The following is a 16,636-nucleotide window of genomic DNA, read 5'->3' on the forward strand; positions in this document are numbered from 1 at the left end:
ACCTGTAGCTGCAACTCTCGGTGGCAGTGGGCAGGCCAGTCTCTGGGGAGCTACCTGCGTGTGTGGGGTGGGTAGCGGGAAAGAAAAGCCTACAGAACATGGTTCCAGCCTTTCCGACTTTACCCCCTGCTGAGTTAAGCCAATTCCAAGGGGTTTTCTTTTCCTGAGAAGACATCTTGGTGTGGGGCCAGCTGCCCTGTCCTCCAGGGTGTGTGCAAGCACCGTCTTTTCTGAGGCTGGAGGCCGAATCAATTCACAGAATATTCTGGCTTGTTGCCGGCTCTGTTCTGTAGGAAAACTTGAGTTCCAAACCTGGTGTCCCACAAGCCCCAGGGGGGGCTTGTGTTCAGTGACATTTGCGCTGTTGGGGAAATAGAGGCTGTACAACGTGAGGGAGGGGATGCCACCCTTCAGCCTCTGCACGGCTCCTTCCAAGTCTGCATGCTGATGCTAAAATCAGCCCCAGTGTCCCCTCACTCCCACGACCTTTCCTCAGCACCGGGCCACCAGTGGGGTGCAGCAAGCCCACCCGTGAGTGCATCCCCAGCCAGAGAAACATTGCTGATGTGGAGAATTATTAGGGCCAATGAGCGCGATGTCCACCGGGCGATGATGTGTCTGGTATGCTTTAGTGATAAGGAACATTTAGACTACCCAGCTGGTTATTTCGTTGTTTGTTTTAGGTCCAAGCCCTACACTTGAACTGGGTATCTGATGCTTTTGCTCACTGGCTAACCCTCTCCTAACCGAGCCACATCTCCAACCCCTAGACCAACCCAGTTGGGAGAAACAAATTAGGTCTGCGGGAAGTTGTGAAGCCAGTTGGGGGAAAGTGCATTACCACCTGCCTTCAGGGCAGCGCCGTGTCTGCAGATTTCCAGAAGCAGCAGAGGCTGAGGCTGCACAGGTTCCCGTGAGAAGCAATGAGGAGGAGCCAGGCGGAGGAGGTGGAGGGACGCCGGGGTTGGAAGGCTTGTGCAGGCTGCCGGGGCTTCTCTCCTGGTCTGGTCTGTTTCCTGGGAGAGGAGGTGCTTGCTGTGCAAGTGCTTCTCACCGTGTGATGCAGGACCCAGCTCACTTTCTCGCTGCATGACCATGCTGGTCCTTCTATCTGTTTCTGGACTTCCTAACGCAAGCGTTCACTCTGGGATTTGCTCCCTAATTCTGGAAAGTGCAGGAATAATCTTCCTGTGGCAGAAGACACTGAGGCTCCCAGCTACTCCACCAAGGCCCTTGTTTTCTGAGCTCTGTCTTGTTCACAGCACAGCACAGTAGTTTCTTCCAGGTAAACGCAGCCTTTGTGCGGTGGAGACGCGGCTCTGCCGGGGAGCGGGGGTACGTCTCTCTGGTGTCACAGCTGGTCATTTCTGTAGCTCCTGAGTCCACTAGGAAGGCGTGCCCTCCTGCCAGGCCCCATGGACACACAGGTGGTCAGAATCTGAAATGGGCCAAAGAGGGGGGCAGGGCAGAAGCTGGCCTGAACAGAGAAGCATGGGAGGGAGACGTCACTCAAGGTTAGAGCAGGAAGGGCCTTGCCCAGAGTCACAGATCCTCGGGACCTCTGCTAGTTTCCTTTTATAAAACCTATCTAGCATGTTCTGTTTTTTGGTACTAGGGATTGAAGGCAGGGGCTCAAGAATGTAAGGTGAACCATCATTTGAGCCATGCTGCTCCCCGCACCCCCTTCCCCAGGCCTTTCATTTTGTTTTTGTTTTTTTGGGAAGACAGGGTCTCACTAACTTTTCCTGGGCTGGCCTTGAATCACAATCTTCCAGCTTCCACCTCCCAAATAGCTAGGATTACAGGCATGCGCCACTACACTAAATATTTAGCATATCAATAGTCCACACATTTAAAAATATACAGAAATAAAAGCCCTAATAACTCTCCTTTGAAGAGCATCAGAAATGGGTGAAAGAGGTAAAAAAAATATAGGATAAAAAGAGACAAGAGCTGGCTTGGTGGTAGAGGACTTGCCTAGCATACATGGGTTCTATCCTTAGCACCTAAAAAAATTGGGGTGGGAGGGGATCTAAAGTAAAAGAAGTGTTCAGAGACTATTAATAGTAGAATACTGCCTGAAACTTCCCATCACCCGGGAGATGCATTTCAAGACCCCCAGAGGATGCCTGACCACTGAATCCTACAGAGTGTTTTCCTATGTATAACACTTGTGATGGTTTCACTTAAAAGGTAGCTCGGTGAGAGATTACTTAGAGTAACTAATAAGAAAATGGGACAACTACAATATATACTATAATAGAAATGATTTAAAACATGAGTTATTTATTTTCTGGAACTCTCCATTTAAGATTTCCAGATCACAGTTGACCTCAGGTAATTGTAAGCACAGAAAGGAACCTCACATAAGAAGAATGACTGCATTTTGTTTTTGTGCCAGTCCTGGGGTTTGAACTCCGGGCCTGGGTGCTGTCCTTGAGCTTTTTTGCTCGAGGCTGGCACTCTACCACTTGAACCACAGCTCCATTTCTGGCTTTTTTTTTTCCTTTTGATGGTTAATTGGAGATAAGAGTCTCATGGACTTCCCTGCCTAGGCTGGCTTCAAACAGTCATCCTCAGACCTCAGCCTCCTGAGTAGCTAGGATTACAGGGGTGAGCCACAGGTAAGTGGCTATGACCACGTGGGACTAGGAGGCCCAAAACACACATCTGACGAAAACAGTTCTGCCAGAATGAAGATTTCAAGAGCCAACAGAAAGATCTGTCTGAGTCACATGGTCTGAGTTCATTAATTATGTTTAATGCAAACCTTTAAAAAGAAGAACTGGGAACTAGAAAAAAAAAAAAAAAACCTTTCCCTGAAAATATTTAATTCTAGTCAGTCCTTGAGGTGGGGCTTTTTACACAGCGTGGGCGCGGCCCGTGTGAGGCGGCAGGACGGCAGGACACAGCGGCGGGCATCTGAAGATGATGTGAGTCTTTGGTTCTCACTGCAAGGACCGAAGCACGAGTCCCGGCGCACTCCCTCTCTACGTAAAACCACCCAGCCTAACAAGCAGCATCGCCAGCAGGAAACAGCTCAGCATCCGGTGTGCCACCCCCTGGGCTCTTCTCACTGTGTCCAGAACCATCTGCCGAGACAGAATCATCTTCTAATGACAGCTCCTTTTCTCTCTCCTTTCCCTCTTCCAGGAAACCACAAGGCTCTGGAGTTCCAGCCTGAGGGTTCCTGTGCGTGGACAGTAAGGACAGGCTTTCTGGAACACGCATGGGCAGTCACAGAAAAGGCACAGAATAAATTAAAGCCACCACTGAGTCTTCAAAGGGTGTGGGCTGACCTCTGGAGGCAGCTGCTGTGTGGTATACTGAGGACTTCCTGGGGGGAGCGGGGAGCCGTCCTTCAATAAGTTATGGCAGGAAATGGGTCTTAGAACCAGCAGGCAGGAAACACACTCCCTCCCTTAGGCAGCAGAGCGCAGCCCTGGCAGAGATGCCAAGAGTTCAGGCCAGGGCTAAGCCCTTGCACGCACAGCCGGCCAGGACTGGCGATGGGTCGTGCACAGACGCCCTCTGCTGTTGACTTCAGCGTGTCATTTGGAAAGCGGCACCGGAAGTGGCAGTTGGGCGCCAGTAAAGTGCTTTGGGTGAGTGCGGCTGCTCCTCAGCGGCGGGTCTCATCACCAGAGGCAGCATGGGAAGTGTGGGAGGCGACACTGTTTACCGTGAGGGAACATGGGAAAGCTCGTTTCCACTAACAAGCAAATCTGCATTCCTAGACGTCCTTGTTGTACTGGCTTCCCCAGCTTGAGACGCGCCTCGAACTCGCTGCTGAATCAGGGAGTCACGGAGGGCTGGGGACGTGGGCAGAGGAGATGTCCAGAAACATTCCGTGCGGGCTTCACTGGAGAAGGCGAAACGGGGTCACAGCCAACAGGCCGAGCTCCGTGCCGGGCCCGGCTGTGCCTGCGTCGGGTGGGGGGAGTCAGGACATGGAATAACTTCTGGAAGGGTTCACATATCAACCTAAGAGTTTGTGCTGAGGGCGCGTGGCTGGTGACTGCTATAACACGCTGGCGTCTTCCATGGCCGCCATCCACCTACCAAACAGAAGACAACGTTTAGCGTCACCGCTCCACCAGAACTCAGCACGGAAACCCAAGTGCCTGGGCCTGATGTGCCAGTCTGGAATCCAGGTCTGTGTCCTGGTCCTGTCCGCTTCCCAGACAGCTTTCCCGTAGTGAGCAAAAGGCCCGGGATGCAGCGTGGCAGTTTACTGCATCTGTGCACATCTGAACAAATGAGTCAGCACCATCTAAAAACCCTCCTGGCCTGGAACAGGGGTCTGGGCCCCCGTGCTAGTCTGGGGGTGACTGGCTTGGGCAGGCGGGGGGGGGGGTGTTGGCTGGAGCTGTGGGAATGACCCATGTCCCAGTGGCAGCGGGACAAGGACAGAGAACTGGCTGTTTGCCGCACCTCTGAGCGGAGCCGCCGTCCTCCGCCCTGAAGCTGTAAAACAGGCTCTTCTTGTGGTACAGGTGGAAGGCCGCCCCCGCCGCACTGCCGCCTTCTTTGTCCGGAGCAATGGTGAAGCCCAGCAGAGGCATACTCTCCAGGGCCACTCTGTCCTGCAGCGGGCAGAAGGAGAGCCACACTGAACACAGCACCAGAGAGGGCTGAGCAGTGGCACGCACTGGGGCCGCGATGGGAGACTCCCAAGGAGCACCTCCGGAGGGGCATGTCCACGGGGGGGGGGGGACAGGTCGCGAGGGGCATGTCATAGGGAGCACCTCCATGAGGGGCAGCGGCCCCCCACTCTCCATCCTGGCCGCCAAGCGCCAGCCTGAGCAAGGGCAGCCTGTTAAAGGCAACGTATTTTCACCTCTGTTGTTTTCTATTGACAGCAGCAGGCACAGGAGCTGCCCCCTTCAAAGATGGAAACAAGGCTCAGAGAAGATCGTGTCCTAAGACCACACAGCCAGGGAGGGGAGGAGCCAGAACTTGGAATGACAGCCTTGGAGCTTCTGACATTGTTCCCACTGGCTTGATTAGCTGGCGATCCAGCTGTTCAGAGACTGGACTCATCCCATATCCTGTGCCATTCCTCCAACCCTTATTTATGATGTGTCAATATGAAACCCTGAGGACAGCTTGCTATGAAGCAGCCAGCAAGCCAGGCGCCAGTGGCTCACACCTGTAATCCTCCTTGCTACTCAGGAGGCTGAGATCTGAGGATTATGGTTCAAAGCCAGCTCCTGTAGAAATGTCCGTGAGAATTTCATGTCCAGTTAATCACAAAAAAGCCAGAAGTGGAGCTGTGGCTCAAGTAGCAGAGTGTTAACCGTGAACAATAAAGCTCAGGGACAGTGTTCAGCCCTTGAGTTCAAAGCCCTAAGACTCACACACTCACACACACACACACACATAAAAAAGTGCAAGCAAGGGCTGGGAAGGTGGCTCAGTGGTAAAGCGCTTGCCTTGCATGCTTGAGGCCCTGGGTTCGATTCCTCAGCACTCATAAGCAAAAAAAAAAAAAAGCAGGAAGTGGTGCTGTGGCTCAAGTGGTAGAGCGCTAGCCTTGAGCTGAAGAGCTGAGGGGCAGCGCCCAGGCTCAGAGTTCAGGCCCACAACCGGACCCAAAATAAAAAAAACAAAACAAAAAGGTGCAGGCAATTTAGGGGGTGTGTGCCAGAGAACATAGATGGATCTTAAACACATAATGGGAAACCAAATATTTGTGTGTGAAAGGATTTCTATGCTCATACATTTATGTAAGTAAAAAAATGCATAAAACAGATTTGGAAAAATCAGATATAACTAAGCAGCCTAGAATGGTGGTGCGCTAAGGAAGGAGGGTTGCAGCGTCTGTGGATACAAATCTGAATCGAAGATCACAAACAAGAGATTAGAAAAGCAGCAGCAGTTGGGTGCCAATGGCTCACACCTGTAATCCTCGCTTCTCAGGAAGCTGAGATCTTGAGGACCTCAGTTTGTGGCCAGCCTGGCCAGACGGGGCCTGAGGACAGAAACCTTTCAGAAGGTGAAACAAGTTAAGGCTGAGGTCGAGGCAAAATTAGACAGCCCCTGACCAGAGATAGGCACCAGCTGATTGGTAGGACTCCCTCATCAGTATTTCTAGATTGAGAAGACATGAAAGAAATATCCAGGCACAAGCCTGTAATCGTAGCCACGGGAGGCAGGTGGAGGCCAGCCTGGGAATAAGTTTGAGAGACTTATCTCAACCAGTGGCCAGGCAGAGTGGCAAGAGCCTGTTCTGCCAGAGACAGAAAGCACAAAGTCTGGGTGCTGGAGTGTATGTTTATAATCCCCAGCAACCTCGGGAAGCACATGTAGGAGGATCTTGAGACAGGCATAAAGCAAGACTCTACCTCGAAAATAACCAAGGCAAAAAGGGGCTGGAAGCATGGCTTGAGTGGTAGAGCACCTGCTCAGCCAGCAGAGGCACTGAGTTCAGATGCCAGCACTGGCCCCCAGGAAAGCATCACAAATGATCTCATTCATTTAGAAGCACTGCTTGAGCTGATGGCGAAAGCCTATTACTTCCCACTATTCCAGAGGCTGAGATCCGAGAACGGCAATTCAAAGCCAGCACCAGCAGAAGAGTCCAGGACACTCTTAACTCGTTAACCACTAAAACTCTGCACGTGGAGGTACAGCTCAAGTAGTAGAGTACCAGCCTGGAGCAAAAAAGGTAAGGGAAAGTGTCCAGGTCTTGAGTTCAAGCCCTAGTGCTGGCACAAAACAACAACCACGTAAAGAGTAACTTCCTGTAAGCTGCTGAATTTTGTCCCAAGCATCCAAAATGGAGAAGAAGGTTTTTCTTTTGTGGCGTGTCTGGCTCGATCTGGGTGCTGGGCCTTTCCGGTGATATGACCACCCTCTGGTGCCAGGTGTGCACACCACACCTCCTAACTCCCACAGACTGCATGCGTCCCCGCCCCATGTGCCCCGTGCATCCACACACAGTCTCTGCAGGTAGCATGGGTCCCAGCACCCCGGATCGCAGGGCCCTGCAGGTGGCAGGGGCCTCCCAGGGGAGAGGAAAGCAAGCATGCGCCCTACCTCGCTGGCCGCATAGGTGTAGAGCACTTTGCCCTTGATGACGAACCAGAGCTTCTTCCAGGGCCGCTTGCCCCTCTTGCAGCGGCTCAGATAGCCGCTGATGGCCGCGCCCTCACCAGAGGCGGACACCTGGCGGAAGGGAAGAAGAGCGGTTAGGTGTCAGGTGGCAAGGCACCGGTGAAACAGAGCCAACAGGACAGAGCAAGCCGCCAGCAGACCGGCGGTCATGTCAGTCATGGGGCTTGAACTCAGGACTTGGGTGCCGTCCCTGAACTTTTCTGATCAAGGCTAGCACTCTGCCACTTAAGCAGTTTTCCTGTGATTAGTTGGAGATAAGAATCTCACAGACTTTCCCTGCCCCAGCTGGCTCTGAACTGCAATCCTCAGATCTCAGCCTCCCGTGTACTAGGATTACAGGTGTGTGCCACCAGCACCCATCCTCTAGTATCAATTTGATGGAGGTGGCCTCCTGGGGAGGAGGAAGACGCACTTCTCACCATGTATCCTTTTGCATGTGATTTTGATATTTGTTTACTTTTTAACATATTTATTTATTTTTGCTGGGTGCCAATGGTTCATGCCTATGATCCTAGCTAATCAGGAGGCTAAGATCTGAGGATCGTGGTTTGAAGCCATCCCAGGAAGGAACGTCCATGAGACTCTTATCTCCAATTAACTATCAAAAAGCTAGAAGTAGCAGGGTGCTGGTGGCTCACACCTGTAATTCTAGCTATTGAGGAGGCTGAGATCTGAGGATTGTGGTTCAAAGCCAGCCTGGGCAGGAAAGTCCATGAGATTCTTATCTCCAATAAACCAGGCAGAAAACTGGAAGTGGCGCTGTGGCTCGAGAGGTAGAGTGCTTGCTGAAGAGTGCTTGAGCTGAAGAGCTGAGGGACATCGCCTAGGCCCCAAGTTCAAGTCCCAGTATAAACAAACAAACAAACTTTCATCACACATATATTATTACAAAGTTTTTTTTCTCTTTTTCTATGGTGCGTCTGGGGGAGGTGGGGAGTGACCCAGGGCCTGGTGTATTCTAGGCAAGCGCTCTACTGCTGAGCTGAGCACTCCTTCAGCCCTACGTGTAAGACTTTTCATTTCTGGAAGGAGTGAGTTGATGCACAGAAGCGTCCCCACCTAAGTTGTTACTCCCTACCACTGTTCAAGTCACGCATTGCCACCTGCTACTTGATAATGAATCTTAACGGGGCGGCTTGGGAACAGCGGATCACACGCGTCCCGATGGCTCGTTTGTTCACAGGCACACATTGGTCTGCGGTCGTGATTAGAATGCAGACACGGATCTGTTTCTACTTGTGGGCTGACTAGGTTTCCCCCCCTCACCCTTCTGGGTGGGCGCCCAGCGTGGGGTCAGGGCTCAGCTCAGAGGCCCTAAGATGGAGGATGAGAAGCACAGGTGAGGAGCTGGTGCAGCGGCCCCGCGGGCCCCATGGCAGAGGGGTGGGGCAGGAAGGAAGGGAAGGGAAGGGGAAGATGCGGAGGGGACAGGCAGGGAGGACGCTTTGCCCCTCCCCCGCGGGCATCTTCTGGGCGCACAGCAGGCAGGCTCGTTCTCCAGCAGGCATCACAGACCAGAGTGCCCTTCGCAGGGGCGGGAAGCTCTTGAAGGAATTGTTTGTCCAGTCTGCTGTAACGGGGGAGCCGGACCCCATTCTCTGGTGAGTCTCCCCTCTCAGGGGGCACAGGGACCCCACCTGCCTTACCTCAGTCAGGGCCGAAGGAACCTTTTTCTGCTTCTTGAAGGTAGAGGGGCTGATGCTCTGGAGGACGGAGGAGAAGCGGGGCGAGGACAGGGGGAAGCTCATGCTCACGGGCCGCTCTGCGTGGGGAGGGTGGGAAGCGGTGGAGGTGGTTATGCGGGCAGTGGGAGGGGGCGGGGCTTGGAAACCTCAGCGTGGCCCCGGGAGGGGGCAGCGCCGGGCTGCACCTGCTCTCCCTCCCGCCCCAGCTGCTGGACACCACGCAGCCTGTCCCTTCGTCACCGGCCCTCTGCCCTTCCCCGTGTTCCCATCCACCCCTGGAGGTCCCACAGGGAGCAGGCCTATGGGGCACCCCAGTGGGCTCTGGGGTAACATGGGCCCAACGCCCTGTCTACCGTGTTCCCTCACAGAAACACCACCCCCTGAACGCAGCTGTCTGCAGAAGCCGTCTGTGGGAACACAGTCGATTGCCCATGGAACACAGGTGTGGGGAGGCTTGAACTCCCATCTGTGTCCTGAGCTGTCTCTGCCCCTCCTCCTCCTAAGGGGAGCGCGGGCTGGGGCAGGAGAGTGCGGGCTGGGGCAGGAGAGCGCAGGCTGGGGCAGGGGAGCCAGGCTGGGGCAGGGGAGCGTGGGCTGGGGCAGGGGAGCGTGCGCTGGGGCAGGGGAGCTTGGGCTGGGGCAGGGGAGCGTGTGCTGGGGCAGGGGAGCTTGGGCTGGGGCAGGGGAGTGGGGGCTGGGGCAGGGGAGCTCGGGCTGGGGCAGGGGAGCTTGGGCTGGGGCAGGGGAGCGTGTGCTGGGGCAGGGGAGCTCGGGCTGGGGCAGGCAGGGAAGCGGGGGCTGGGGCAGAGGAGCATGCGCTGGGGCAGGGGAGCGTGCGCTGGGGCAGGGGAGCGTGCGCTGGGGCAGGGGAGCGTGTGCTGGGGCAGGGAAGCTCGGGCTGGGGCAGGGGAGCGGGGGCTGGGGCAGGGGAGCTTGGGCTGGGGCAGGGAAGCTTGGGCTGGGGCAGGGAAGCTTGGGCTGGGGCAGGGGAGTGTGCGCTGGGGCAGGGGAGCGTGCGCTGGGGCAGGGGAGCGCTGGCTGGGGCAGGGGAGCTCGTGCTGGGGCAGGGGAGCGGGGGCTGGGGCAGGGGAGTGTGCGCTGGGGCAGGGGAGCGTGCGCTGGGGCAGGGGAGCGCTGGCTGGGGCAGGGGAGCGCGGGCTGGGGCAGGGGAGCTCGTGCTGGGGCAGGGGAGCGGGGGCTAGGGCAGGGGAGTGTGCGCTGTGGCAGGCGGGCGGGAGGGGGGAAGGTGAGGAGCACGCAGCTCACCTCTCATGGGGCCCAGGACGGCCCCGCCCCGCTTCTTCAGCTCCCCGAAGCAGCCGTCGCACACCTTGGCCATCCGGTCCTTGAGGTACTTCAGTGGGTACTTGTTCCGGGAGCAGTTCCGGCACACGATCTGCACGCCGTGTGGAGCACGTGTCTGAGCCGTCATCACCGTCTCAGTGTGTGAAGGAGACTGTCCGGCCTCCCTTAGCTCCACTCACCCCCACCTCCTCCAAGGAGCCCAAGGTCTGGCCCTTGCCCAGGGCCATGGCTGAGCCCTGGGCTCCCAGGCCTCGGGCCCAATGCAAGAACCACAACCCGTATGATCCGATACTCTTAGGGTCCAGCCCGAAGCTGTCTTTTCTTTGGCAATACTGGGTTTGAACCCGAGTTCTTGCCCTTGCTAGGTAGGCATTCTGACACTTGAGCCACGCTCTAGCCCTTTCTGTGTTTTTCAAATAGGGTCTTTCTCCTGGGTTGGCTTGGACAGCAATCCTCTTATGTTTTCCACACCGCTCAGGTGACAGGTGTGAACCATCACAACACACGTAGCTTTTTATTAGCCAAGATGAGGTTTTACACTTTTTCCCCTCCTGGCTAGCCTTAAACCACAATCCTCCTGATTTCGGCCTCCCAAGTAGCTGGGATAGGATCATGTTCTTTTGAAAATATCCCAGGCCTGGGGCTGGGAGCCGCAGATTCATGATACCGTGAAGTGTCAAGAACACTCCACCTGTCCGGGGGTCCGGGACTAGAAGGGGATCACACGAGCCCCCCACGGCCGCACTCACCAGGCCGGCTACTTACCTTACCACAGGCGTGGCAGTGATGGCGCCTGAGGGTGAGCGAGAAGTCGCAGCCGCAGTTCATGCACATCAGGACGTGTGTGACGGGCACCAGTGTCGGGGGTCTCTCTCCCAGGCTGACCCCCAGCCTCTCCCGAACCTGCAGTGTCAGAGTCAGAAGGCCGTCAGACAGCAGCTCGATGGGGCAAGCCTGGTCGCCCCCGCCCGGCAGAACAGACACGGGCCAGGGCCCTGCAGGAGGAGCCTCTCCTGACCCCTGCTCCGCAGCCCTTGGGTGGGGAGCACAGTGGAGCACAGTGGGGAGCACAGCGCGTTGGGGCACCGTGCTGACTGAGGCCGGGGCTGGGGTGCACCCGCCCGGCGTCCCCGCCCTCTCACCTCCACGCTGTGCTGGAAGGCCGCCAGCGCCTGGGCCTTGTAGTCCTCGGGGAGCGCTCTGCTCAGGCATCCGTGCCACTCGTCCCTCTCTGCGCAGGAGCTGTGGGCGCAGCTGGTGAGCCTGGTGGCTCTCGGCGGACGCATCCTCCTCTAAGCCCCTGCCCGGACACCTAGCCCCGCAGCCAGAGCGCGGGCCACCCGCCGGCCCCACGGGCCACCCGCCGGCCCCTCGCTCGCTAGCCGGACAGCCACGTGCCCCTCCCCTCCGGGGAAGTGCTGCCCTCTAACTGGCGGTGGGGTGTGGTGGGGCTGGGATGCGATGTGGAGGGTGGAGCCCCACGCTTTAGAAGGGCCCGGCTGGCAGGAGACATCCTGCCATCCCATCCGGTCTCCACCTTCCACCTTGTTTCCCACACCCATACACCTCCCACGGCCGACTTTCCAGCTCCCTCCCTCTCTGCCTGGTACAGCTCCCTGCCCGGGTACAGGGCCATGCTGTACTGCATGGGGTGGCAGTTCCCACAGCGTCCGCTAGGTGTCACAATGTCCCCGCACGGAGTGGGTAGTGGCCCAGAAGACCAGAAGAGTCTGGGCAGGGAGGGGACACGGTGGCCAGGGAGGGAGAGGGTGGGACATGGAGGTGGCGTGGACCTGGTCAGGCGCCATCTTGGTAAAAGGGACCCAGTCCTCTGCCCGGGCTCCGGTGCGGGGGTCTGGGCGGAAGGCGACAGGCCCGTGCCTGCCAGTGACTTGGAGCCTGCCTGTCTGAAGGCCTGGGCACCGCTGCCACCACCTCAGTAATAATGGCTGGGCGGACAGAATCTCCACCCTGGGCCTCGGCGTGCCCATTTTACATCAAGAAGAAGAGTCCTTCCTCTCAGGAGGCTAGAAGGCTGGCTCCCGGCCTCTACGTGAGGAGCTAGTCCGTGGGCTTCTGTTGAGGCAGCTTGAACAAAGAAGCCCCCGAAGCAGACCCCCGGCTCGCGCTCTTCGCCCTGCCTCCTGCATCCCCCCCGCCCCCCCGAAAGCGGCATCAGACTGCGCCACGCACGGCCCTGAGCACTCAGCTCACTCGCCTGCACGCTTCCCGCTGCCCCTGACCCACCACAAAGAAGCACCAACCACCTCGACCTCCAGCCACACCCGGAACCTTAGGCGGAGGCAGTCTTTCTGGGGTGAGAAGGTGGAGCTGTTGCTATAAGGATCAGATGCTACAAGGGTGTGACCACACAATGCTTAAGAGAGGTTGAAAACAAAGAAAGGTCTTCGGTCCCCCAGGTGCGAGGTCCCCCAGGTGCGAGGATGAAGGCGGTACCTGGCGGAGAGCGTGAGGCACGACTCAGGAGTCTCGATCTTCAGCGCGTAGGGCACTCGCTCCATCACAGGGCGGCTGACCTGCCAGGAAACCAGCAGCAGCTGTCCAGGGCGGCAGGGAGGGGCGAGCACTGATCTCCATTGGGACATGGATGCCCCCTTCGCCTCAGTTTCCCCACCCGCCCAGGCAAGCCTCGACAGGATGGCAGGTGTTGGAGGCCCAGCTGCCCAGGTGAGGTCTGGCTCCTGGTGGAGACGTGGGTTCTAAAGGGAACACCTGTCCCCTGGGGCTTCCTCTGTCCCCTTTGTATGTCCCCTGGAGCGCCTGCAGGGCCCGGAGGGCCCAGGCCTCCTACCTTCATGCTGGCAACGGGCAGCGAGCTCTTCAGACGGTACTTCCCGTCCTTCTGCGGGGACGTGTAGAGAAGGACGTCGCTCATCTGGGGAGAAGGCAACTCTGTCAGAGGTGACACCTCAGCTTTGGGGCGCACGGGCTCCTGGCACACCTCAAGGGACCCCCTTCAGCTGAGCAAACCATTCTGTACCCCACTCCCTGTCAGGAGCTCAACAGAAAGCAAAGCCTGTTTCCTGAACATGTCACGCTCGGGGATGTTACAACAGCTTTACTGGTTAACAGTCAGAAAGTAGGAACAACCCAGCACCTATCACAGGCGAACAGAAAGAGAAACAGGCAGGGCTGTGCTATGGAATTCTGTGCAGCTCTCCAAGAAAGAACTTCCCAGCCGGGCGCTGGTGGCTCACGCCTGTAATCCTAGCTACTCAGGAGGCTGAGATCTGAGGATCGCGGTTCAAAGCCAGCCCGGGCAGGAGAGACCGTGAGACTCCTATCTCCAATAAACCACCAGAAAACCGGAAGTGGCGCTGTAGCTCAAGTGGTAGAGCGCTCGCCTTGAGCTGAAGAGCTGAGGGACAGCGAGCGCTCAGGCCCAGAGTTCAAGCCCCATGACCGACAAAAAAAAAAAAAAAAAAAAAAGAACTTCCCAGACACACAAACACACAGACAGACATGACAGACAGCCACAGAGACACAGACACGTGGCCACACAGACAAATCTCATACTAATGCAGAATGAAGGAACACACACACACAGACAGACACAGACACACACAAGAATAAGCTGGTTACATTCATGTGAGGGCTCAGGACAGAGGTCTCCTGGTGGGGACATTGCCAAGAGGCCCGGGGAAGCGCCTGGGGGGTGGTGTGTGTCGGCGGTGCTCTCAGTGGATGGACAACACTATCCTTGTTAGCAGAGACAGACAGGTAAGTTAGGGTCAGTGTGTTTCACTCTACAAATGGAACCTGGGTAGAGCGCAGTGAAGGAGGGAAGATGCAGAAAGCCCAAAGAAGCACGCCACATGACCAGCACTTGGAAGGCTGAGGTGGGAAGATCTGGAGTTCAAGGCTAGCCTTAACTATAGAGTGAGATTGTCTAAAAGAGATAGAGGGGGGGAAAAAGAGTCTGAATCTGGGGTCAGCCTGTATCTGGGGTCAGCCTGTTGGTGAAGCAGAGCTGGAGGGCCCGCAACGCTCCAGGACACAGGCCTCGGAGGCCCAGCAGTTCCCACGTTCCCTGGCTACGCTCAGGACTTGTCTGCTCGGGAGCACCAGCCCTCTCTGGAGTCCTGCCTCTGCGCAGGCCCTCAGAGGCTGGGTCTGTGTGGGGCGCAGCAGAGGTGAGCCTTTCTAGTTGCTCAGCGTGGATATCCGTTAGGTGACAGCGCGGACTAGCACCCAGCGCGCTGGGTCAGGTCCTTCTGGCGTCAGCGGCCCCTTGCTAGAGGGCTGCCCGGGGCGACTCCCGGCTCTCTCCTGCTCCCAAGGAGGCAACAGCCAACCCCGGCCGGAAGATGCCTGGTTTCGGCTGGCCACCGTGGGCACTGGGCAGTTCACCCCAGCAGCCCCTCCTCGAAAGCAGCTGAGGGGCAGCTTTGCAGACATCAGCTGGTCCTCACCCCGGCCCCGGTCCCACAACTGGCCTGCAGTCCCGGCCTGGGAGAAAGCCGCATGACTCCACGGGCCCAGGACTAGGTTTGGGGCCAGGTGCTTACCAGAAACAGGTGCCTGGGGTGTCTGTCCTTCCCCCTCACCTTCATCAGCGTCCCTTCCTTCAGGAACTCCTGGGGAGACAGGCAGACCCCGGTGAGCAGGGGCGCTGTCCCAGGGGAGGGCCAGGGAGGCCCCGAGTGGGAAACATGGGCATGAGCTCCTGAGCAGGCAGATCACCTCAACGCTGAGCTCCCCCCATGCCAGCTAGGAGCTAGAGCAGCATAGGGACCGCAGCCAGTCCCCCCCCCGCCCCTCCCTGCCCCGGGGAACCCTCTCCCTGGGCCTGCCCCACACACTCTGTCCAGCGGGGCCCAAACCATGAGCCCCCGTGAGGTGCCCAACTGGAACAGAGTGGCCGCTACATTTAGTGAATGTTGAGTGTGAATTCGCAGAGCCCCACCCCTACCCGTGAGAGCCCCACCCCCCCAAATACAACCACCCTCCACTCCGTTTTCACTGTTTCTGAGCTGGGTTGTATGCTTCTCATCTGGCAACTTAAAAAGTAAGTAAGCTCACCCCTCTCTCTCCAGCCCCCTTCTGTTTTTGTTTCTGCTGCTAAGAACTAAACGCGGGAACCTGGCACTAAAGCGTGCTCTACTATTGAGCAACACCCCCAGCACACCCTGTCTCTTAAAGGACTTTTTTTTTAATGGCCTGTCTGGGATTTGAACTCAGGGTCTAAACACTGTCCCTGAGCTTTTTTTTTTTTTTTTTTTTTTTTTTTTTTAAATTGTATTTTATTTTATTTGAGAACATACTGTACAAAGGGGCTACAATTACATGGGCAGGATAATGGATACATTTCTTACCAAGCATTGCAGCCTCCCACTGTCCCTGAGCTTTTGTGCTCAAGGCTAGTGCTCTCCCACTTGAGCCACAGCGTCACATCTAGCTTTTTGGTGACAAATTGGAGATAAGAGTCTCATGGACTTTCCTGCCTGGGCAGGAAAACCTCGCTTTAAGCCTCGCTCCTCAGCTCTCAGCCTCCTGAGTAGCTGGGATGACAGGTGTGCGCCACCGGTGTCTGCCAACATTATTTTTAAGATGCCTTCTACAGTTGGATGGTTTTCTGCTTCCTCAGCAACTCTGTATTATAAATACTTGATGCCTCTTCTTCTGGAGGTGAGCAGAGCCACAGGGCATACAGCGTCATGGGCACCGTTTCTCTAAATTGCCCAACACGGGCAAGGCGAGGGGTGGACAAGCCAGGGACAGGCACCCCACCCGTCCTGGAGAAAATGGCACCTGCAGCCAGGTCTGCGGGCCAGCCTACTGAACAATAGAGCTTATCGGCCTTGGCCGGCTGTGCCCCGCCCGGCGGCACTCACCCTTCCTGGCTGGAGGAGATTCCCCTGGCCGTGGACGCTGTGCTCAATATGGGTGAGCTTCTGCAGGTTTTCCTGTGGGTGGGGGCAGAGCGGGAGACGTCAGGCCTCCAGGTGCCTTATCGGCTCCTTTTCACACAAGGAAATGGAGTTTGGGGAGGCCTTGCCTCAAATCCAACCTATAAACGGCAGGCCGGGCTGGCGCCCGGGTCTGGCCTGGGTCTGCAGATGCCGCGGCCGAGGGCCGGCCGCAGTCAGGCCAGTCTTTCTGGGTCCTGGCACGAAGCCGCCCCTGGTGTGCCCCGGGATGGTCCCTGGGCCACTAACACCCGCTTGTCTCCGGGTCACAGCTCCAGCCCTCGGCCTGTGTTCCTTGATCTGCTAAGGGCTTCGATTCAGGAACTTAGAGCCCAGGCTGGCCGGACCCAGCCTCTCCCGCCCGGCTGGCAGCCTCGGGGTCAGGGGGTCCCTGAGGGCCAGCTGGTGAGAAATGCACGGCCTGCTGAAGAAAACATGCTTCTGGAGATGCAGGATTAGACAATAACCCTGAGGACCACTCAGGACTCCCGGGATGCGCGGCGGTGCACCCACGGTGCGGCACAGGACGCTGGAATTAGTGCTAAGCACAGCCCGCCCGTGCTTAAGGCAATGTGCCTTAAGTGCGGTGCAAGGCAC

The 16,636-nt window shown here is 57.1% G+C and overlaps 1 protein-coding gene across 6 annotated transcripts in view; it reads right to left on the reverse strand.

Moving 5' to 3' along the window:
* Positions 1-2,129: 2,129 nt before the first annotated feature.
* LOC138822727 (FYVE, RhoGEF and PH domain-containing protein 5-like) overlaps positions 2,130-16,636 on the reverse strand; it is a 58,476-nt gene continuing 43,969 nt past the window's right edge. For 4 of the 6 annotated variants that reach the window (XM_070015635.1, XM_070015636.1, XM_070015632.1 and 1 more), the window contains exons 11-21: positions 15,965-16,036; positions 14,639-14,707; positions 12,922-13,005; positions 12,567-12,646; positions 11,252-11,351; positions 10,875-11,012; positions 10,071-10,224; positions 8,766-8,881; positions 7,042-7,170; positions 4,435-4,586; positions 2,130-4,058 (exon numbers count right to left, since the gene is read on the reverse strand). In XM_070015635.1, the coding sequence (XP_069871736.1) occupies positions 4,022-4,058; positions 4,435-4,586; positions 7,042-7,170; positions 8,766-8,881; positions 10,071-10,224; positions 10,875-11,012; positions 11,252-11,351; positions 12,567-12,646; positions 12,922-13,005; positions 14,639-14,707; positions 15,965-16,036 (1,131 nt within the window). In that variant the 3' untranslated portion in view covers positions 2,130-4,021. The remainder of the gene's footprint in view (positions 4,059-4,434; positions 4,587-7,041; positions 7,171-8,765; positions 8,882-10,070; positions 10,225-10,874; positions 11,013-11,251; positions 11,352-12,566; positions 12,647-12,921; positions 13,006-14,638; positions 14,708-15,964; positions 16,037-16,636) is intronic. The other 2 variants (XM_070015634.1, XM_070015633.1) reach the window with 1 other exon arrangement.

The sequence above is a fragment of the Dipodomys merriami genome, unplaced genomic scaffold, assembly GCF_024711535.1.
Source record: "Dipodomys merriami isolate MVZ:Mamm:240054 unplaced genomic scaffold, mDipMer1.0.p SCAF_114, whole genome shotgun sequence".
Classification (NCBI taxonomy): Eukaryota; Metazoa; Chordata; class Mammalia; order Rodentia; family Heteromyidae; genus Dipodomys; species Dipodomys merriami.